General features: G+C 45.7%; 2 protein-coding genes across 15 annotated transcripts in view; one reads left to right on the top strand and one right to left on the bottom strand.

Annotated features, from left to right (window-relative positions):
- FBXL2 (F-box and leucine rich repeat protein 2) overlaps nucleotides 1–19,102 on the top strand; it is an 86,714-nt gene that overhangs the window by 67,100 nt on the left and 512 nt on the right. The window contains exons 10-17 of one of the 12 annotated variants that reach the window (XM_032647955.1): nucleotides 1,025–1,155; nucleotides 4,388–4,448; nucleotides 5,150–5,194; nucleotides 5,672–5,728; nucleotides 5,898–10,687; nucleotides 10,850–11,062; nucleotides 11,708–11,935; nucleotides 13,413–14,370. In XM_032647955.1, the coding sequence (XP_032503846.1) occupies nucleotides 1,025–1,155; nucleotides 4,388–4,448; nucleotides 5,150–5,194; nucleotides 5,672–5,728; nucleotides 5,898–6,089 (486 nt within the window). In that variant the 3' untranslated portion in view covers nucleotides 6,090–10,687; nucleotides 10,850–11,062; nucleotides 11,708–11,935; nucleotides 13,413–14,370. Of the gene's footprint in view, nucleotides 1–1,024; nucleotides 1,156–4,387; nucleotides 4,449–5,149; nucleotides 5,195–5,671; nucleotides 11,063–11,707; nucleotides 14,371–19,102 lie in introns of those variants that run through there. The other 11 variants (XM_032647951.1, XM_032647954.1, XM_032647957.1 and 8 more) reach the window with 11 other exon arrangements.
- Nucleotides 13,927–19,102, bottom strand: part of UBP1 (upstream binding protein 1) — a 70,379-nt gene continuing 65,203 nt past the window's right edge. For 2 of the 3 annotated variants that reach the window (XM_032647947.1, XM_032647946.1), the window contains exons 15-17: nucleotides 18,479–18,621; nucleotides 17,725–17,776; nucleotides 13,927–15,715 (exon numbers count right to left, since the gene is read on the bottom strand). In XM_032647947.1, coding sequence (XP_032503838.1) covers nucleotides 15,678–15,715; nucleotides 17,725–17,776; nucleotides 18,479–18,621 — 233 coding nt within the window. In that variant the 3' untranslated portion in view covers nucleotides 13,927–15,677. The remainder of the gene's footprint in view (nucleotides 15,716–17,724; nucleotides 17,777–18,478; nucleotides 18,622–19,102) is intronic. The other variant, XM_032647948.1, reaches the window with a different exon arrangement.

The raw sequence follows: 19,102 nt of genomic DNA, 5'->3' as shown, positions 1-19,102 counted from the left end.
CCTAAACAGTTCCTGGTAAGGTCTCAGTGTCTTGTCTTTACTTATAAACTGGGGGTGATGACACCTCTCATGGTGTCTCAGTGGATAAAATGAAATAACAGATATGAAAGTGCTTTGAAGTATAAAGGGCATATTCAAGAGCAAGGTGTGATTTTCATCAGTGCATTATTAGCCTGTGAAGGATGGTTTTTCTTCACTGCCATTGTAAATATTGGTAATTGGAGAGGGTGCTTGCTATGGCCAACTGGGTTTCTCAAGGAGAATGTCAATTTTGAGAAAAGTAAGAGAAATCCCTTGTATTTGGCATTTAGTAAATGAATCATAAACCTAGGGTCCCTAATGGTGGGAGGTAAAGCAGAAACTATCTTCTGGGCAAATATTGACCTTACGGGGCTGCACTGTTCAAAAATAGGACCTTGAATTGCATGTAGGGTAGCACTGGCAGGTGGCTTGAAGTATGATATAAATGTATCTGTTTATTTCTGCATAAATTAGCATATTCAAATAAAGATTAATTTGAATCTTCATGGCTAAATTCATAGAATCCTAAGCCATTTATTAATAATTTAGTGATTTACTTAATTTTGCTATTTTCTAAAACATTTCAGACAACATAAAAATACATGTATATGATTTATATAGTAGATATCTAAAGCATTAATATGTAGAAACTCAACCAAAAATTAATGTCACTTAAGCAAGTCTCATGAGCTGTTCATTAAATCTGATTTTTAACACAAGTTTATATTTCCTGAAAAAAAAATCAAACGATTCTGGGTAGAAAAATGGAATTTAAAAATTTTACTCTCCATTAGTAATGCTTGAATATTTTAAAGCTGTTCAGAAATAACATAAATATCTGTCTTCCCTGTACTTCACCTTATTTTGATGAAATTATCAGGATAAAATGCTAGTAACTGGCAACCTAAACTAGTTGACTAACAGGGGACTCCATTTGTCTGCGGCTCCCATTTCACTGTTGCCCGTGCCTTCTGATTTTCCTTTCTGCTTTGGTTCTCCCCAGCGCGTTACGGATGAAGGCGTGGTGCAGATTTGCAGGGGCTGCCACCGGCTGCAGGCCCTCTGCCTGTCTGGCTGCGGCAACCTCACGGATGCCTCCCTCACAGCCCTAGCCTTGAACTGCCCAAGACTTCAGTGAGTGCACCACGCTTTCAGCTTTGCAACTCAGAGCTTGGGGCTGACTGGGAGGGCTTCCTGCAGGAGGAGAAAGGCCTGGCAGTGGGTTGAGGCGGAGGCAGTGGTTGTGTTGTTGGCTTTTGTCAGATGTATTGGGGTGGGACACTGTAATCTAGTTCATTTAAGGCTGTGTGGAGAGTCCCACACTGTCCACCACCAGGGAATCTGAGCCTTAGTTTCCTGATGGACTTCACTCATGTGCCCACCTGATCTGCCTCGCCCTGGTATTACTTTTCTTTTTTAACATCTTTATTGGAGTATAATTGCTTTACAATGGTGTGTTTGTTTCTGCTTTATAACAAAGTGAATCAGCTATACATATACATATATCCCCATATCTCCTCCCTCTTGCGTCTTCCTCCCACCCTCCCTATCCCACCTCTAGGTGGTCACAAAGCACTGAGCTAATCTCCCTGTGCTATGCGGCTGTTTCCCACTAGCTATCTCTATTACATTTGGTAGTGTATATATGACCATGCCACTCTCTCACTTCGTCCCAGGTTACCCTTCCCCCTCCCCGTGTCCTCAAGTCTACTGCGTCTTTATTCCTGTCCTGCCCCTAGGTTCTTCAGAACCATTTTCTTAGATTCCATATATATGTGTTAGCATACGATATTTGTTTTTCTTTCTGACTTACTTCACTCTGTATGACAGTCTCTAAGTCTATCCACCTCACTACAAATAACTCAGTTTCGTTTCTTTTTATGGCTGAGTAATATTCCATTGTATATATGTGCCACATCTTCTTTATCCATTCATCTGTTGATGGACACTTAGGTTGCTTCCATGTCTTGGCTATTGTAAATAGAGCTGCAATGAACATGGTGGTACATGACTCTTTTTGAATTATGGTTTTCTCAGGGTATATGCCCAGTAGTGGGATTGCTGGGTTGTATGGTAGTTCTATTTTTAGTTGTTTTTTTTTTTTAAATTTTTGGCTGCATTGGATCTTTGTTGCTGCATGCGGGCTTTCTTTAGTTGTGGCGAGCAGGGGCTACTCTTCGTTGCAGTGCGCGGGCTTCTCATTGCAGTGGCTTCTCTTGTTGCAGAGCACAGGCTCTAGGCGCACGGGCTTCATTAGTTGTGGCTCGTGGGCTCTAGAGCGAGCACAGGCTCAGTAGTTGTGGTGCACAGGCTTAGTTGCTCCATGGCATGTGGGATCTCCCCGGACCAGGGCTCGAACCCGTCCCCTGCATTGGCAGGCAGATTCTTAACCACTGTGCCACCAGGGAATCCCCCATTTGTTTTTGTTTTTATTTCCATTTCTCTAGGAGGTGGGTCAAAAAGGATCTTGCTGTGATTTATGTCATAGAGTGTTCTGCCTATGTTTTCCTCTAAGAGTTTTATAGTGTCTGGCCTTACATTTAGGTCTCTAATCCATTTTGAGTTTATTTTTGTGTATGGTGTTAGGGAGTATTCTAATTTCATTCTTTTACATGTAGCTGTCCAGTTTTCCCAGCACCACTTATTGAAGAGGCTATTTTTTCTCCATTGTATATTCTTGCCTCCTTTATATAAAAATAAGGTGACCGTATGTGTGTGGGTTTATCTCTGGGCTTTCTATCCTGTTCCATTGATCTATATTTCTGTTATTGTGCCAGTACCATACTATCTTGATTACTATAGCTTTGTAGTATAGTCTGAAGTCAGGGAGCCTGATTCCTCCAGCTCCGTTTTTCATTCTCAAGATTGTTTTGGCTATTCGTTGCCCTGATATTACTTTGACATGTGAGCAGATAGCCTCATGTCCAAATGGCACCAGGTTCTCCTCTAAACCAGCTGCTAAATGGACAGAAGGAGGAAAAATCACAGCCACCTTATTTATCATTTTTCCCTAGCAAGAAGAAAAGTTTTAACAAATAATGATTTATTTTCTGATTCTCCATGTAATATTGTGAATATTAAAACTTTAATAATGGCACCAAAATACTAATCATGCTTAACATCAGTTGAACTCATATATGTTCCAGGCTCTTTGTTAGCACTTTCACAAGCATTGTCTCACTTAGTCCTCACTGCATTGCTAGGAAGTGTAGGTATTGTATTCTCACTTGTTTTGCAGAGGAGAAACTGAGACTCAGTGAAAAGCACATGGGGCTTCCCTGGTGGTGCAGTGGTTGAGAGTCTGCCTGCCGATGCAGGGGACACGGGTTCGTGCCCCGGTCCGGGAAGATCCCACATGCCGTGGAGCGGCTGAGCCCGTGAGCCATGGCCGCTCAGCCTGCAGGTCCAGAGCCTGTGCTCCGCAATGGGAGAGGCCACAACAGTGAGAGGCATGCGTACCGCAAAAAAAAAAAAAAAAAAGAAAAGCACCTAATTTATCCTGGGTCACATGATAAGTAAGAAGTAAAACTAGAATTTGAACTTGTAGAGTTTGATTTTAGAACCAGCAACCTTAACCCCTACAAAAGAGGCAGAAAAAAGATACTTGTTTTGTTACTCTTTACTTCTCAGTGAAACTGATCCATTTTTCATACACCAGTTAGATATCTTTTTTTTTTTTCCTTTGGCTGCACCATATGGCATGCAGGATCTTAGTTCCCTGGGTGAGGATCGAACCCATGACCCCTGCAGTGGAAGCGTGGAGTCCTAACCACTGGACTGCCAAAGAAGTACCCCCCCCCGCCCCCCCCCTTTTTTTGGTTATATACCTTCTGAGGATTGTCTTATTTTGCCTTTTCCCCATTTTTCTTACTGTTGAATTAGGGAAGATTCTAGAGAATTTTGATGTTTCTGCATGGTAGAAGGAATATAGGTGGTCAAAACTGGTCAGAAAGGAGGTCAAAATTATTGCTGTAAGGGAGTAATTTAACTTAAAAATATTATTTAAGCATCCATCCCTGTTAAGCATGGATGTTTTCATTGGCTGTGAATTTTTAAAATTTCCTTTAGGGTGACTGGGAATTTCAATAAATGTAGTATATCAAGATGATTTTGTTGAGCGAAAGTACATTTTAATTGTTTAGAAGTCAACACATATTAGAATAATATCTAAAAACAGCAACCATGTGCTGGTATTGTGGGAAGATTCCTGGATTTACGGACCAAGTTTGGGATGGGACTTTGGGCAGGTCACATTCCTCCTGAGCCTCATTTTTGTGTCAGAGTGGAATAAACTCAAGCACTGTAAAGTACGCTTTTCTGTTGTTAACCAGTCGCCACTTTGTCTTCTGTGCACTCCTTATCCCAGGATCTTGGAGGCTGCCCGATGTTCCCATTTGACTGATGCAGGCTTTACACTTTTAGCTCGGGTAAGACAGAGGTTTTACAAAATCAAACCAAACTCTAATTCACCTCCCTAGTCAAAGTGAATTGGAGTGGTCTTGGAGTGTGCAAAAAACTACCTTCAGAAATGACAGGCACCAAGTAGAATAGAGTCCTTGTGGGGGGTGTTCTGAATTTTCCCCAGCAGGCTGGAAAGCTAGGCAGGTCCTGTACCAGGCGTGGACCTCACTCTCAATTGGTCAGGTGGGACCCCAATGAGAAGGGCCTCCTCCCTGCCAGGAGATGCCCTTCCTCACACAGACCCCGACTCAGCCTCTCAGTAGCATCCCTCAGCTGGGCTGGGCTCTGCCTCTGCCCTCTCTTTCCACACTGCCCTGCCAGTGCCAACCACTGTGGGGCCCCTGTGGCCTGCTGCCCAGAACCCATGTCCTCCTGGGGATGCTGATACACTCTTCCTCCTACCCCAGCCCTCCACCATCCCCACCGTGGCTGAGCGCCCACCCCCACAACCTCCCAGAGCCCATTCCATGGCTAAAATCTCTGTGCTGATACCTGTGAGCCACTGGGAAGGCGCAGACAACTGCCTTTCCAGGATGAGAGAAGGAAATGCAGCCCTAATGCCCATTTCCAAAGTGAATATGATTCAAAGGGCACCTGCTCAAAAGTGCTGGCTCACTGGGTCATCTTCGGAATGGGGTGTCTTATGGACTCTTACGGACTTTTTCAGAATTGTCATGACCTGGAGAAGATGGATCTCGAAGAATGCATCTTGGTGAGTGGACTCCTGACAGCTCTGCAGGGCGCCCCTCAGCCACTGACAGGCGTAACCAGAGATGCCAGCTGGCCATTGTCTGGACCCTCCTTGCCCCAGCATAGGTGTAAGGGCTTGGGAACCTGTGAGGGCCACGGGAGGGGGGTGCATAAACTTTGGGCTGTTCTCAGTCATCAGAGTTACAGCCAAGTTCAGGATAGCACCATCTTTTGCCAAACATTAAAAAAACAAAAGGACTCATTTTCACAAAACTTAAGGGAGAAATAAGCTTGCATGTCCAGTGATGAGGTGACTCTACAGAGAAGAATCTTGGGGGACCCTCTTTGTCCCTTTGTCCCTCGGGCTCCCAGCCCGTGTGTGCTTGAGATGAGTTTTTAATTCTCTTTTGCACCTTTTGATTCTTGTATTCAGGAGAAGCAGGATTAGGTATTAAGTTCTGGTGTAGAAGCCACACTGACACCACGTGTTTCTCTCCAGATAACCGACAGCACACTCATCCAGCTCTCCATTCACTGTCCTAAACTGCAAGCCCTGGTGAGTCTGAGCTTTTTGTTACGTTACTCACCTCTTAGGGATGAAAGAACCCCCGTACTACAGCAGGAGCCTTCCTTTCCATAGGGTGTCATCATTCTTGGTTTCAAAGGTCTGTGCGGTGGGCTCACTTGGGAGGCAGGGTATCTAAATGTCACTGCTTTCATTTTAGGGTGTGAACCTAATACAGGGACCAGCGTCCTTACTCAAATTCATGTTCATCATGTCAGGTATAGTGAAAGTTAGCACGGTTAAAATGAGGCCATCCTTATATTACATTTCGTATCTGCTCAAATATCTACGGCGGGGGGGGGAATTAGAATATACTGAAAGATCTAGAATGAGCAATGAAAAGTGTCATTGACACTCTCAGCCATGCAGACGTCGCATGCACATTTCCCATCCGGCTGCCATTTGGCTGCCTGCTCCCACCAGATACACTGACTCACTGAATCCCAACACAGCCCTGTGATGCGAGCACCATGGATATCCCTATTTTATCAGTGAGGAAGCTGAGGCTCAGAGCGGTTAAGAAGCTTGCCCAGATTTACACAACTGCCCAAAGGACCCAGATCTCGTGGCTTCCGTGGGGTCTGGTCTTTCCACTGCCCTGAGATACACGACAGATTTTTAAGCCAGCTCTCTCTATCCCCTTTGAACTTGCTCTGTCAGCAAGGGCTAGGATTTTATAACATCATTAGAGCTCCATTTGGCCTTGAGTTACTCTCCCCACCAGTTTTCCTTATTTCCACATTCCTTCTGGATGCTTCTCCCTCAGGCACAAGTGTGCTGGGCTTTGGACAGCTCTGGGACTTTGAGTTTGGTGTCAGATTTCAGAGATAGTCAGAAACCTACCTGTTTCCAGATTCTCTGCAGAAACTGTTTTCCCTCTACACACCTGCAGATAATTTTGTCGTTCTAATGTCTTTACTCCCAAATTAGTTCTGATCTGGTTTTATAATTGATAGAACCAGTTGTCTGATGGGCTTTCTCCACCCCTTGTCCCCGTGTCCCTGAGATGGCCTGCTTCTCAGAGGTGTGGGGAAGGTTAGGAGCCCTGTGCTTTGTTTCCTGTTTTAACCTCCCTCCTCCCTGTTGCCCAAGGGCTCTCTCCCCGACTCAGAGATACCCTGGACTTGGACTCCCACCCCTTGGGCAGTGTCGTCTCTTGTGTGCACGGGACAAGGCCTTCCACCAGCTCCCTAACTCCTGCTTCCTCAGGAGTGCAGGCCCACCTCAGCGACGGGTCAGGAAATGTCTTCCAAATAGTGTTCTCCCCAGCGGGGATCCTGGTGACTGAAATCTTCTCCATCTTCCCCGATATTCATACAAGCTACTTCCAGAAAGGGGACTTAGAGTAAAAGATAAACTATAATAAAACCCAGAAGTCCAAGATAAGAGCCTCAGATGAAAATAAAAAAGAAAAATACCTGGAGGATTATTAGCAGAAAAGCAGGGAAACAGTTGCAGTTGAAATCTAAACTTAGCTTTGGAGATGCCTAGTAGCCCACACAGAAAAGGGAAATGCTGTGGATTAAATCTGATTATATTCATCAAATTCACTCTACAAACACCTCTTGAGGAGCATTACACGCCGGGCACTGTTCTAGGCACTGGAGAGTGAAAAGATCATTCATCAGGAGAGACAGACTTTATCGTCGCTCAGAAATTGCACAGCAGTGTGTGTCTGGATCCTTGTTAACGGATACTCCAGGGGCTCTCCCTGCTACGGACATGGTAGCAGCGCCTCTGTCAGCCCCCAGGTAGAGCCAAGGGTGAGTGGAAGCTCAGGGTGGTTGGACGTGCGTTTCTGCCACTGCAGGTCTCACAGCACAGATGCAGTCTTGGTGCGGGGCAGCCCAGGTGCGCCTGGGACACGCGCATAGGAGCAGCTGGTCCCCACCTCCCTGGGGGAGGGCCAGACAGTGCTCTCCATGCTGGAGCCTGGGGTCCACCCCAGGGAGTCCTCCCCCAGCCTGGGGGAGCTCAGAGGAGCCAATGCTATTGGGGCAAAGCTCCATAGATTCAGAATTTTGAAATCTGGTTTTTAGGTTTTACTAAAGGTCTGCAAGCAGGAAGAAATGAGGGAAGTGACCACTAGCCCTGAGCCAGGTAACTATCATACCTCATTTGCTAAACTTCAGTTCCCCGGTTCTTCTTTACATGTGAAGGAGGCAAGTGTGCACATACCCCACCCCTTCCAGGAGCTGCTCTGTGATCCTCAAGGGAGGAAGGGCCTTGTACTCTCACAAAAACCAAATCTAGAAGGCCATTTTGAAAGGGAAACGCATCATGTTTCTTTGAAAATAAGTCAAATATAGTTGCAAACAAGGGGAACTCCAGATTCAAAAGAACACAGAGGAGTTCATGAAGTTTGTTCAAAGGAGGTTAAGGATCCTCTTTGTTACTTCAGTTTTTAGTTTGTAGGATGTCATCAGCAGGTTCTATTGATAATTGGGGGGCTGGTTTCCTCTTCAGTACCAGAGCCAGTTTTTTTGACTTTTAAAATATTAATGCAGCTCATTGGTCCTAGAAGCTATCTAAGAATTTCAGCTATTATATTAAAGAATAACAGCCAATAAAGACTGTATTATTTTCTTGATGCCACAGAGTTTTATCTTTCACCCTGATTTATCACAGCCTTTACCAGTGAGATTTATACCTTCATATGTTTTCTTGTTACTAATTAGTGCCCTTTTCAGCTTAACAAAGTCCCTTTAACATTTCTTGTAAGGCAGGTTTAGTGATGATGAACTAGTTTAGCTTTAGCTTGTCTGGAAAACTCTCTCCTTCCGTTCTTTTTTTGTGGCCATGCTGTGCGACTTGCAGTATCTTAGCTCCCCAACCAGGGACTGAACCTGGGCCCCAGCAGTGAAAGCGCTGAGTCCTAACCACTGGACTGCCAGGGAATTCCCATCTCTCCTTCAGTTCTGAATAACTTTGTTGGGTTTAGTATTCTTGGTTGGAATTTTTTTTCATTGCTGTCAGCACTCTGAATATATTGTGCCCCTCCATTCTGGCCTGCAAAGTTTCTACTGAAAAGCCTGCTGATAGTCTTACGGGGAGTTCCCTTGTATATAACAAGTTGTTTTTCTCTTGCTGCTCTTAAGATTCTTTAATTTTTGACATTTTAATTGTAATGTGTTTTGGCATGGGTCTCATCTTATTTGGAATCGTCTGGGCTTCCTGAATCTGGATGTGTTTCCTCCCCCAGGCTAGAGAAGTTTTCAGCCATTATTTTCTCCATTAGCTTTTCTGCCTGCTTCTCTCTCTTCTCCTTCTGTTACCCTCATAATGAGGACGTTAGTCCACTTGATATTGTCCCATAAGTCTGTTAGGGTATCTTCTTTACTTTTTCTCGTTCTTCTTCTCTTTGCTGCTCTGATTGGGTGATTTTCACTGCCATGTCTTCAAGTCCCTGACCCTTTTATCTGCTTCATCTAGTCTGTTCTTGAAGCCTTCTACTTTATTTTTCAGTTCAGTTGTATTCTTCAGCTCCGTGACCTCGGTTTGGTACTTTTCCCAGACAAGGGCATAAACTCCTGTCTGGGGGGATACTGGCCAGGGAGAGTGCAGAGATGGCATGTACCTGCACCTACCTTTGCTGAGAGCACATCTGTAGGCCTCTAGATGTGTACCAGACCTGAAGCCCGCCCTGTAAGCTCCAGGACAAGCAAATAGGCCTCTTTCCCAGAAATGCTGCGGGTGTGTTTCAGCCTGATGTCTGTAAAGTGCCCTGGAGGTGGTAGCCTGCCAAGAACTCTTTCATGTTAAAGTCCCATGGGACCTAGGAATACAAGCCTTCTTTGGCCATCAGGGCCAGGTGAGCAAGGAGCATCCCATGGGCACCTTATACAAAGACTGGGGCACCAGAAATAGAAACCAGGTCACCAGGCAGATGTAAAAGCTCCCCTCTGGGAGATACTGGTACTCTGGAGCATGGCAGAGGGGAGAGCAAAGACAGCATCAGCCTCCAAGGTCTCTAGGAAGGATTACAGTCAGCCCTTGGATGTGTGTTTAATGAGAAGCTTGTGCCCCTGGCTGCAGCTGTGAGGACAAGCTCCTAGTCCTCCTTTCGAGAAAGACGACTCCTGGGTGTTTTCTCTTGCTGATCCCGGGACGTGGGAGCCACTTAACAATCTCTCCATTGGTTACAGTCCCGTGGGACCCTGCAGGCCAGGAGATGGACGTGTCCCCTGGCAACAGCTGCAAAAACTGGGGCACCAGACACACGTGAAACTCTCCCCCTGAGAGAAACATAGAGACAGAGAATGAGGATGGCACTCTGGCGCGAGGCAGAGGCAGGGCCAGGAGAGGATGCGAAATAGTGCTCACCGGGAAGGAAGAAGCCCAGAATTTAAAAAAGAAAATGTCATCCAGTGGCTGGAGCTCGGCAGAGGGAATGTGCAAAGATGGCCCCCGCCCATCTGTAGGCCCTGCGGGCACCCCAGCAGGCCCCCCAATGTGTCACCTAGCAGGCGAGCCTCCCACACCCAGGCTGGGCTCCCCTCCATCAGCTGGGCCCTGGGGGTGGGGAGGGCCCGGGCGTGAAAGTCCTTTGAATTCCTCCTCACATTGCTGTGGTCTCTGGGTCTCCGGAGGTCAGCGGGTTGGTTTTTCCAGCTAGACGTTCAGGTGCCTGATGTGGGGTTAAACCGTTCTAAACCATTCGCTCCTCAGTGAGAAGCTCCAGGTTATGAGTTCCCTCCTGCCCGGGGGTCTCCGCGCTTGGGGTGGGGTTCATGACAGACTGTGGCCCAGCCTCTCCTTCCGCTTCCAAGTGGGCCTTCTCTCATCTGCCCAACGTGGAGAGTCGTTCAGCCAGTTTTTATGTTTTTTTCTGGAGGAAGCTGTTCCGTGTGTAGCTGTAGATTCGCTGTTTGCGGGAAGAGGTGAGTTCAGGATCCTCACGGCGCAGACCGCCCTCTGCAGTGTCGGTTCCCATCTTTACCTGGCGGGAAGGTGAGAGAAGCCGCTGACCATGGGCCCACAGCTTTGTGCTCCATCCTCCCGCTGCTCAGTGGTTCCCAGGGACGCTGCCTGGGCCGGCTTCCCTGCTCTTCCTGGGCCGTGAGCCTTGGAATGAGAGGGTCCGGCAAACATCTGTGCTTCCCCTCATTCCAGAGCCTGTCCCACTGTGAGCTCATCACGGATGATGGGATCCTGCACCTGAGCAACAGCCCTTGTGGCCACGAGAGGCTGCGGGTGCTGGAACTGGACAACTGCCTCCTCATCACTGACGTGGCCCTGGAGCACCTGGAGAACTGTCGTGGCCTGGAGCGCCTCGAGCTGTACGACTGCCAGCAGGTCACCCGCGCGGGCATCAAGCGGATGCGGGTAAGTGTCGGGCAGCAGCCACACCTGGCAGTTTCTCAGCCAACGACAAATACACCAAGAATCAACATCCATTTTCTACATTCTGTCCTGGGCCAATAGTTACGCAAACTATCCTCTTAGACTCCTTCTAAATTTCCTTATTAGACCCCACCCTGGAAAGAGTCGACTTCTAGAATGGGTCTGGGTGGAGGTTCCATGTGGTCTGTTGATTAACAAACTTACTAGAAGGAAAGGGACTTAAGGCTGTTATCAGTAGGCTTGATCTTTGCTAATTTCTAGGTATAAAGTGTCTTAATAACTGTGGCGTTCTTTCCGCATGTAGTTCACCTGCATCGTTCTTGAATACGCTTTAAGTTTAGGCAACTTTGCACTTAGACCCCTAAGCAGCCCCAGGTGCTACAGCTGTTACATCTCTACTCGGTGTGCACACAGGGACAACGACCACCCCTTTGTCTTTAAAAGGTGCTGTCTGGGGAGACGTGCATGTCGACAGGAGCAGCGTTGGCGCACACCAGAAATTCTGTTGGGACTATCTGCCTAATGGTAGAATGAACTAGATTCTATAGGAGAACTGTGGGCTTTTCTAGGATTATGCCTGCAATCCGCAAACTATCTTATGACTACACTTTTCCTTTCTACTTTCAGGCCCAGCTCCCTCATGTCAAAGTCCATGCCTACTTTGCTCCTGTCACCCCGCCGACAGCAGTGGGAGGAAGTGGACAGAGGCTATGCAGGTGCTGTGTCATCCTCTGACAGCAGCTGCCCAGCCCAGGGCTTCATGAGGTGTCCCTTCCTCCCGAGGACCCGAGTCTTTCTGACGTACTCCACCATCATCCAAATCTGTTGATTCTCCATTGGGAAAGGCATTTACAGGTAAAAGACTTCTGCAGGGACTGCAGTAACTCTTGTGATAGTTTTTACCTTTATTCTGCTGTGATGCAATCAGTTCGAAGCCTTGTGTCAATTACCACGGGGAAAGAGTGGTCATAGTGCAGCCAGGACCGTGCAGGAGCCCTGGATCTCTAGAGGTGGGTGCCTCCCTCGGTACAGGACTCCTGCCCTTGGCTTTGTCAGCATTCCTCGAACAGACCATTAGTGTTAGCACAAATTGAGCAGAAAAGTAAGCTGTTGATTTTCTACCTGATACTTCAGCCAGTGGCCTACTTTTATTCATAACGATTCCATTTTGATTAGCAGGACTTTTCCACTTTGAAGATTAAATAGTAACTTTATCAAAGTGACTATACTGCAAATTCATAATGCCCGACAGTTTCCTATGTAGCGACTTATGTGGAAGGCAAGTTAATAGGTTTCCATGAGACACCAAAGAATGAGGACTCTAAACAGGGTGAAGCAAGGTCTTCACCTTTCTGTTTCTGTCAACTTGTCGTATATCCTTTTGGGAACCAAAAACTAAACAAAAGCAACTCAGTTTGTGTTGCCTGATTGGAAATCATAAGCTCTGGCGTAGGCTATGGCACATAATGTGTTGTTGTTATAGAAAAGCTGATCATGTCATGTCTCACAAACTTTGGGGGACCTTAAACAAAGAAACAGAATTAAGGCTCAAGTTATCTATAATATAATCAATTAAAAATAATGGATGCACGTAGAATGGGTGTGATTTTTTTCCAAGTTTATTTTAAAATCTTAGAAATCAAGTTACACCAGGACTGTTCAAAAATTTTACACACTTAAAACTAAAATCAGTAAAGTGTTGGCACCTTTGAGACTTACATAAAAATGAATAAACCACTGCAATGCTTAAGCCAGAGGGTTTTATTGCTATTATCTCACGGCAGACAAATCTGAGCAAAACCATCTTCCAAATTCAGGCGTTCCTAATGTTACCTGAAATCTGATAAGATGATCTGGTTTCTGCTCTGTGCTGTCCACATTTGTGACCTTTACTGCATCTCTGTGTTAATGGTAGCCAACCCTTCTTAGTAACCACTCCCCAAACTGAAGAGCCCAGAGCTCACGGGAAGCTGAGGGAAACAGCAAAAACGAGAAATTTCCCCATGACGAGCAATACTTCTAATTGGGTTATGGTTCTATTAGGTGGAGAGTTTTAGAAGCATTTAGGATACAAGGCCTCAGCTGCATTCCGGGGAGAGAAGGCAAATAGATGGATATACAACTCTATAAATCAATTAACAGGATTATCAGAATAAGCGTTAAAGTCCTGATGATTTTGCTGCCTTATTGTGTGTATACCATAGCAGTTATCTAAATATACATTTACACCACTGTGTGGGGGAAAAAATGGCTGTTGCAGGAAGCTATGAATATAGTTTCTATTTTAAAAATTTAAATGACCATGGGCCTTCTATACATTATCTCTTTTGAGCCCGGACACAACCTCTCACGGCTACTGGACTCTGGCTGAATGACGTTGGACCACATCTACAAAACAGGAGAACCTCTGTTAAGAAAAATCAGGTTTGCTTCCCCTTTAAGTGTGGCACAGTCACTGGATAAGCTGTCCTCAGTTGCATCAGCTTTGAGGAAACAAACTGAAAACACACACTCCCATCAGCTCTTATAACAACATTGGGACTGGTGTGTACTCAGAACATACACAGTGAACTCCTTGATTCTATGACATGAGGTGACACACTGGCAGGAACTTGGATTTTAAATGAGACACACATTTGCAAAACAATCGGAAAACATTTATTATACTGAAATGTGTACATCCTACTATTAAAAAAACAAAGTAGCAAATCTGCTGGTGCCATAATTTAACCTGTTTCACTGGGACAGACTAATGTTCAATGCTGCTTGGTGTCATTTCAAGTTTGATGAGCTTTAATTATTTTTACCCCACTTGTAAAACCTGATGAGGAATTCAAAATAGCACACAGCATTAAAAATGACATTTATTGTTCCATAAATCTTGAGACTCAAAAAGGAATGCTAAATAGACAAGCAAAACTCTAAACAATTAATTAAGAGAGAAGCTCACTTCTTTCCCAAGGGACTGGTACAGAAAACATGTGGTCATACAAAAGCAAAGGGAAAATGACGGAAAGGAAAGCTCTCCTGCTTTAGGGTCTATACAAGTTATGGATATTTTCAAACCAAAGATGGAATATTTAGAGACATTACTTTTTCATATCAGATAACCCCCTTTATGAATAAAACATAAAATGCCAAAGCTTTCACCCACTGAAGTAGTTTTGTCTTCTGGGAGAGATTTTAAACTCAAAATTACCCATTCCTATTTCTGCCTGAACAAAGATAGATAGCTAGCTAAGGATCAAATAATACACTCAAAACCAAGACACTGGGTGAACGGACAGAAATGGTATAATTAAAATGGAATCGAAAATTGTGTCTAGTACACCACAGGCCTCAAATGCTTGCTGATGAATTTTGGGAAGGCTTCGGGTGAAGGGGAGAGATAATAATGATTGATTATTGATAGTAGAAAAAATTGCAAAAACAGTGATTCCCTTTGGAAAGTATACTGGCCAACAAGCATTGGTTTTGTGAAAGAGGCACTCTTTTTATAGAAAAAGAAGCTTTTATGTGGTGTATAAAAAAGTCCCTAAATAATCACCAGAATGTTACCCGTGATTGTACTAAAGCTCCATATTAGAGAAATGTGAGGAATTTTGATGGTACAATATAGTGTTTGTGATGTCTAGTGTTCCACAAATAAATTTCAACTCTTGATAATGAAGACCCCTTAACACCAAGTCAGAAACTATCACACTGTTTTCTCCTGCTTAGGTGTATTTCCAATGTTGGGGACAGGTCTTTAAAAAAGTTTAACAACAGTATGGTGCAGGGTGGGGTGGGTAGTCAGAGAGAGGGAGGAAAAGGAGAAAGAAAACCACATGAGTTTAAAAGGCATTGGGGCTTCAAAAATGAAAACCAAAATGCTAAAAACGGAAGCAGAAGCAAAAAGTTTTTCAATAAATCTGTGACAAAGCAAAAACACAAAAGTCTTTGTACCTATTAGGATTTACACTGATCCTCTCACCAAGGTACTCTTGATAATGCAGTTTGCTTCACGCCCCTCTTCCTGGCTTGGGGCTTCTCCGATCTGGCATGATCACGGCAGATGCGCACCCTCAGACATGATTTTTTCCAAGAAGGCGCCAAGCCTCTCCCCTGACCACTGATCGGCCTGTATCAGCGCCGGCCTCCCTCTCCCCACACGTGGATTTGGCACTGGCCCCACAGTAGCCAGTGCCCCCCCCCACCCCCACCCCGGTCAGCATAAGGTCCCGGCAGCAGAAGCCGAACTGGCCCAGAAAGGTAAATGCCCACAGTACGTCTTTACATTCATTTCCAAACCGCATACAGTGTAAAAAGACAGCGAAGGCTGCTTCTAGGGACTGTGTCTACTGGCCTCTCTGGCAGAGAAGCAGGCGGCCTACCTGCACCGGGGCCCGACGTGCTCACTGTCCCGGGGCGAGGCCGAGGCAGTGAAGCGAAGGAGACGTGCCTCTCATCCAGCTTGTGAGAAAGGTCATCCTGTGTTTTCAATATGAAACATTTCATACGGTAAAATCCAATCCCAAGACTTCTTGGATTCAGTCTTCACACACTTTTAAGCGTAACTTTAACTGGTGCTGAATAGAGTTCAGACTACGTCAAGACGTCACTTCAAAATTATGTGGACGCCACCGCCGTTTTCAGCTGCGGAAAAAAGAAAGGGACGTTAGGCGCAATTTTTTTACCAGGCTGGAGAATCAAGACTACGTTGAACACTCCTAGAACTCTACAACCCCCCGCCCCAGTTCAGAGGGTACCTTTAAATATTCTAGAGGAAAACAAGCTAACCTGCTCCAGTCCCTCTTGCCTACGGCAGCATCACATGCACATTCCCTTTGCCTGCCCCACTCCCCACCTGAGGGCAAGGCACAGGGCACAGACTAGCCAATGAACTGGGTGCTCACATCTACCTTTTCAGGAAATAATTTTTGAACTCCTCAAAAGTAGATCTGAAACATTTTAAAAAAACACATCACTACTTTTGCGCGATGGCCTAGTGTTTCTCGGGAGATGGCGAGAAGCAGCAGTACAGGCGGTCATCAAGGAACAAATGAATTTTTCCATAAGGACCAATGTCTGAAAACAGTACACTGAGCAGGGCGGGGACGTCCTGTGATGCCTGACACCAGAAACCCCACCGCCTTCACAGGACGCAGCCACACGTTCACTGTTCGAACTGCCTCTTTTATAGACAGTGTGAGTTTTGCAGAGTAAAAACTGCATTGTTTTGAGAACGAAAAATTGAGCCAGGACGGTACTAAACTAAACATGTCTGATAAGAAAAGATAAAGTGGGCCAGTTCACAGACTAAACAGCCCTGCACTGCAGGTTAACTTGGTGGCTTAGGAGACATGTCAGGCACAGGGTGAAGTCCTAACTTCAGCCCCTCCCTTCAAGGTGGGCTGCTCTCTTCCCAGGAAAGGGTGACACGCGACGCCGTGCTCTTTGAGGTGCAGCTTTAGATCTTAACTCATCAGACTTTTAAAGGTCTCTTCTCATAGTAACTTTACATTTAAAAAACCCCTCCTTTATCCAGCCCTGTAACTGGAACTCTACTGAACCCCGTCTGGGCCCGCTCTTCACATTCTCTCCCTCCATAACCTCAAGAATTTCTACCGCTTTGAATCACGGCGGACACACTGAAGGCTTCCAGGTTTACACCTCAAGCCCAGGCCTCTCTTGCCAGCCCCAGCCGGCTATGATTTCCATGTCCTAAAACAGAAGCCTTGGCCGCTTCCCCCAAGCCCGCCTACCTCTCCACCGCGACCACCGCCTGCCCAGCTGCTCCTGTGAGAGTCACAACCACTCCTCCCTCCAGTGTGGAGCCCAGCAGGGCCCTGTCTATCAGCGTCCAAGATCCCGTCACCTCTCATCTAGATGACATCTCCTGCCTCCAGTTTTCCCACCTTCTCATCTGTCTCCACAGAGTTGCGAGTGGAAGAAAAGAAAAATCTATTCACATTACTCGTCTGTTTAAACAACATCACTGACTTTCCAGTGCATTTCAAATAAAATCTAAACTCCCACCACCGCCAGGCATTGCCTACCAGACCCGCCTCCAGCTCTGCTCGTCCTCACCCTGCACAGCAGCCACGGGGCCCTCTCGGGCCTCCAGAGCAGCCACGCTCCTTCCTCTGCACCCGGCCCCGCGCCAGCTGGGGTGCTGCTCCTCGTGTGTTCGGTTCCCCCTCAGTCTCCAGGTCTCAGCGTTCATGACAGCTCCTCAGAGAAGCCTCCACAGCTGCGTGGCCCCCTCGTCCACAAGCAACCCCACTTCCCCATTCATTCATGGCACCTAAATTACCTATTTGTAATCTGTGTGCATCTATGGACCAATTCTGGTTTCCTTTCCCCACTACAGGAGGGGAAGACCTTTCTAGCACCAACGGCATGTGTCTGACATGAGGTGCTCAGTAAAATGTTGGCTAAATGGACTGGGGTTTTTCTCCAGGCATCCAGAAGGACTGATTCCTCTTCCTTGCTTGCTAGTTAATTTCCACAATATTTCAGTCACTAGAAATATTTCCTTGATTCCTTTTTCAAACTTCTTAAAATTAGTAAAGCCAGCATTTCCAAAAGTAAATATGCAAGATGACCGCTGATTTCAGGCACACGCTATCTTTCGTGATTCTCGCATTTCAAGACACACGTACCTTTTACTGTGGAGAATAAAAAACAACTCTCATCTTGAAAGTTCTGAACCATCTAGAAGGATAAAGCAGATGTATAATTAAGATCCAACTGTCTTTTCTTAACTGAGTAAAAGTAGTAAAAGAAAAAGGTCATAATCTATATATAGCTGCACAAGTACAGGACTCAGCAGCCAAAATGGTCCTTCAGACAGGCAGTGTGAGGCAGCAAGGGCTTACACCCGCTGTGCTGGCCAGCTCGGTGCCGGCCGTGCTGGCCCATGGGGCCCGGCGACCTGGCCAGTCCCTCCAGCCCATGGGGAGGCATTCGCCGCTGGGCTCTGTGATAGTGGCTAACAAAAAGTTGCTGCCAAAGTGCTCTTACTTGCTTGTCACTGAACACGGGGCGGCAGTGAACTGCCCTTCTAACCTCACAGCTTTTTAAAATCAGCCATCAAATAGTACAAAAAAGGAAAACACATTCAAATACCTTGCTAAGAAGGGCCAAAGGCTCGCTAACCCAGAGCCCCCCAGTGACCAGTGTTGGAGTTCAAAGAGGGGGGGATCGGAGCTCCGGTTCTCCTTTACCTGTATTCCTTCTACCACCCAGGACACCTAGAACTCTTGGTTATAAATTCTTCCCAATCTTGATTCCCAGCTCTGAAAATGATTCTCATGAGTACTTGCCAAAGGAGTCACAGATTTTTTTTCTATAGCACTTCAGTAATACATATAAAAGTAAATATCAGTGTGAAAGGGAAAAGGGCATGCCAATTACCTGATCGCTAACAAGAATGTGAATACCGGTGGGACCCTGTCTGTAAACCTGGTTAATTTGGTGGAAAGGAATATTAAACACCAACGCAAGTTTTCGAGCAACTTCTGAAGCAACCATTTCTTCTAAGTAGATTGCATGATAAACTGAAATAAAAAATAAGAACAGCATTTTAGCAGTAATCTTTGATCTATTTTCCACCTGATCTATTGGAAGATCACTCCTTTCAAAGTACTAAAGAAATATAAGAATACTTCTCCCCTTACTACCCATGTGAATATAATAATACATTATCTATGCTCACACATAATTTAATTAACAATAACCTCTGTACAAAAGTATCTGAGGTTTTATCTTAAAAGCAAGCAGGAAGTGACTGCAGATGGGCACAGGTGATCATTCTGGAGTAATGGGACTGACACTGGATTGTGGCAATGGCTGCAAAACTGTAAACTGACTGAAGTATCGCTGAATTGTGCGCTTGCAGTGGGAGGACTTTGTGGTATGTAAGTTACACCGAAAGAAAGCCATTTTCAAAAATGCTATGTATTTCTAGCCATATATAAAAAGAACTCTAAAAAGGTCATAGTTTTTGATTCAGTAAACCTACTACTGGGAATTTATCCT

Source organism: Phocoena sinus, chromosome 11, assembly GCF_008692025.1.
Source record: "Phocoena sinus isolate mPhoSin1 chromosome 11, mPhoSin1.pri, whole genome shotgun sequence".
NCBI lineage: Eukaryota > Metazoa > Chordata > Mammalia > Artiodactyla > Phocoenidae > Phocoena > Phocoena sinus.
Note: the sequence above shows the minus strand (reverse complement) of the source record. Positions and strands in the feature narration are given on the sequence as shown.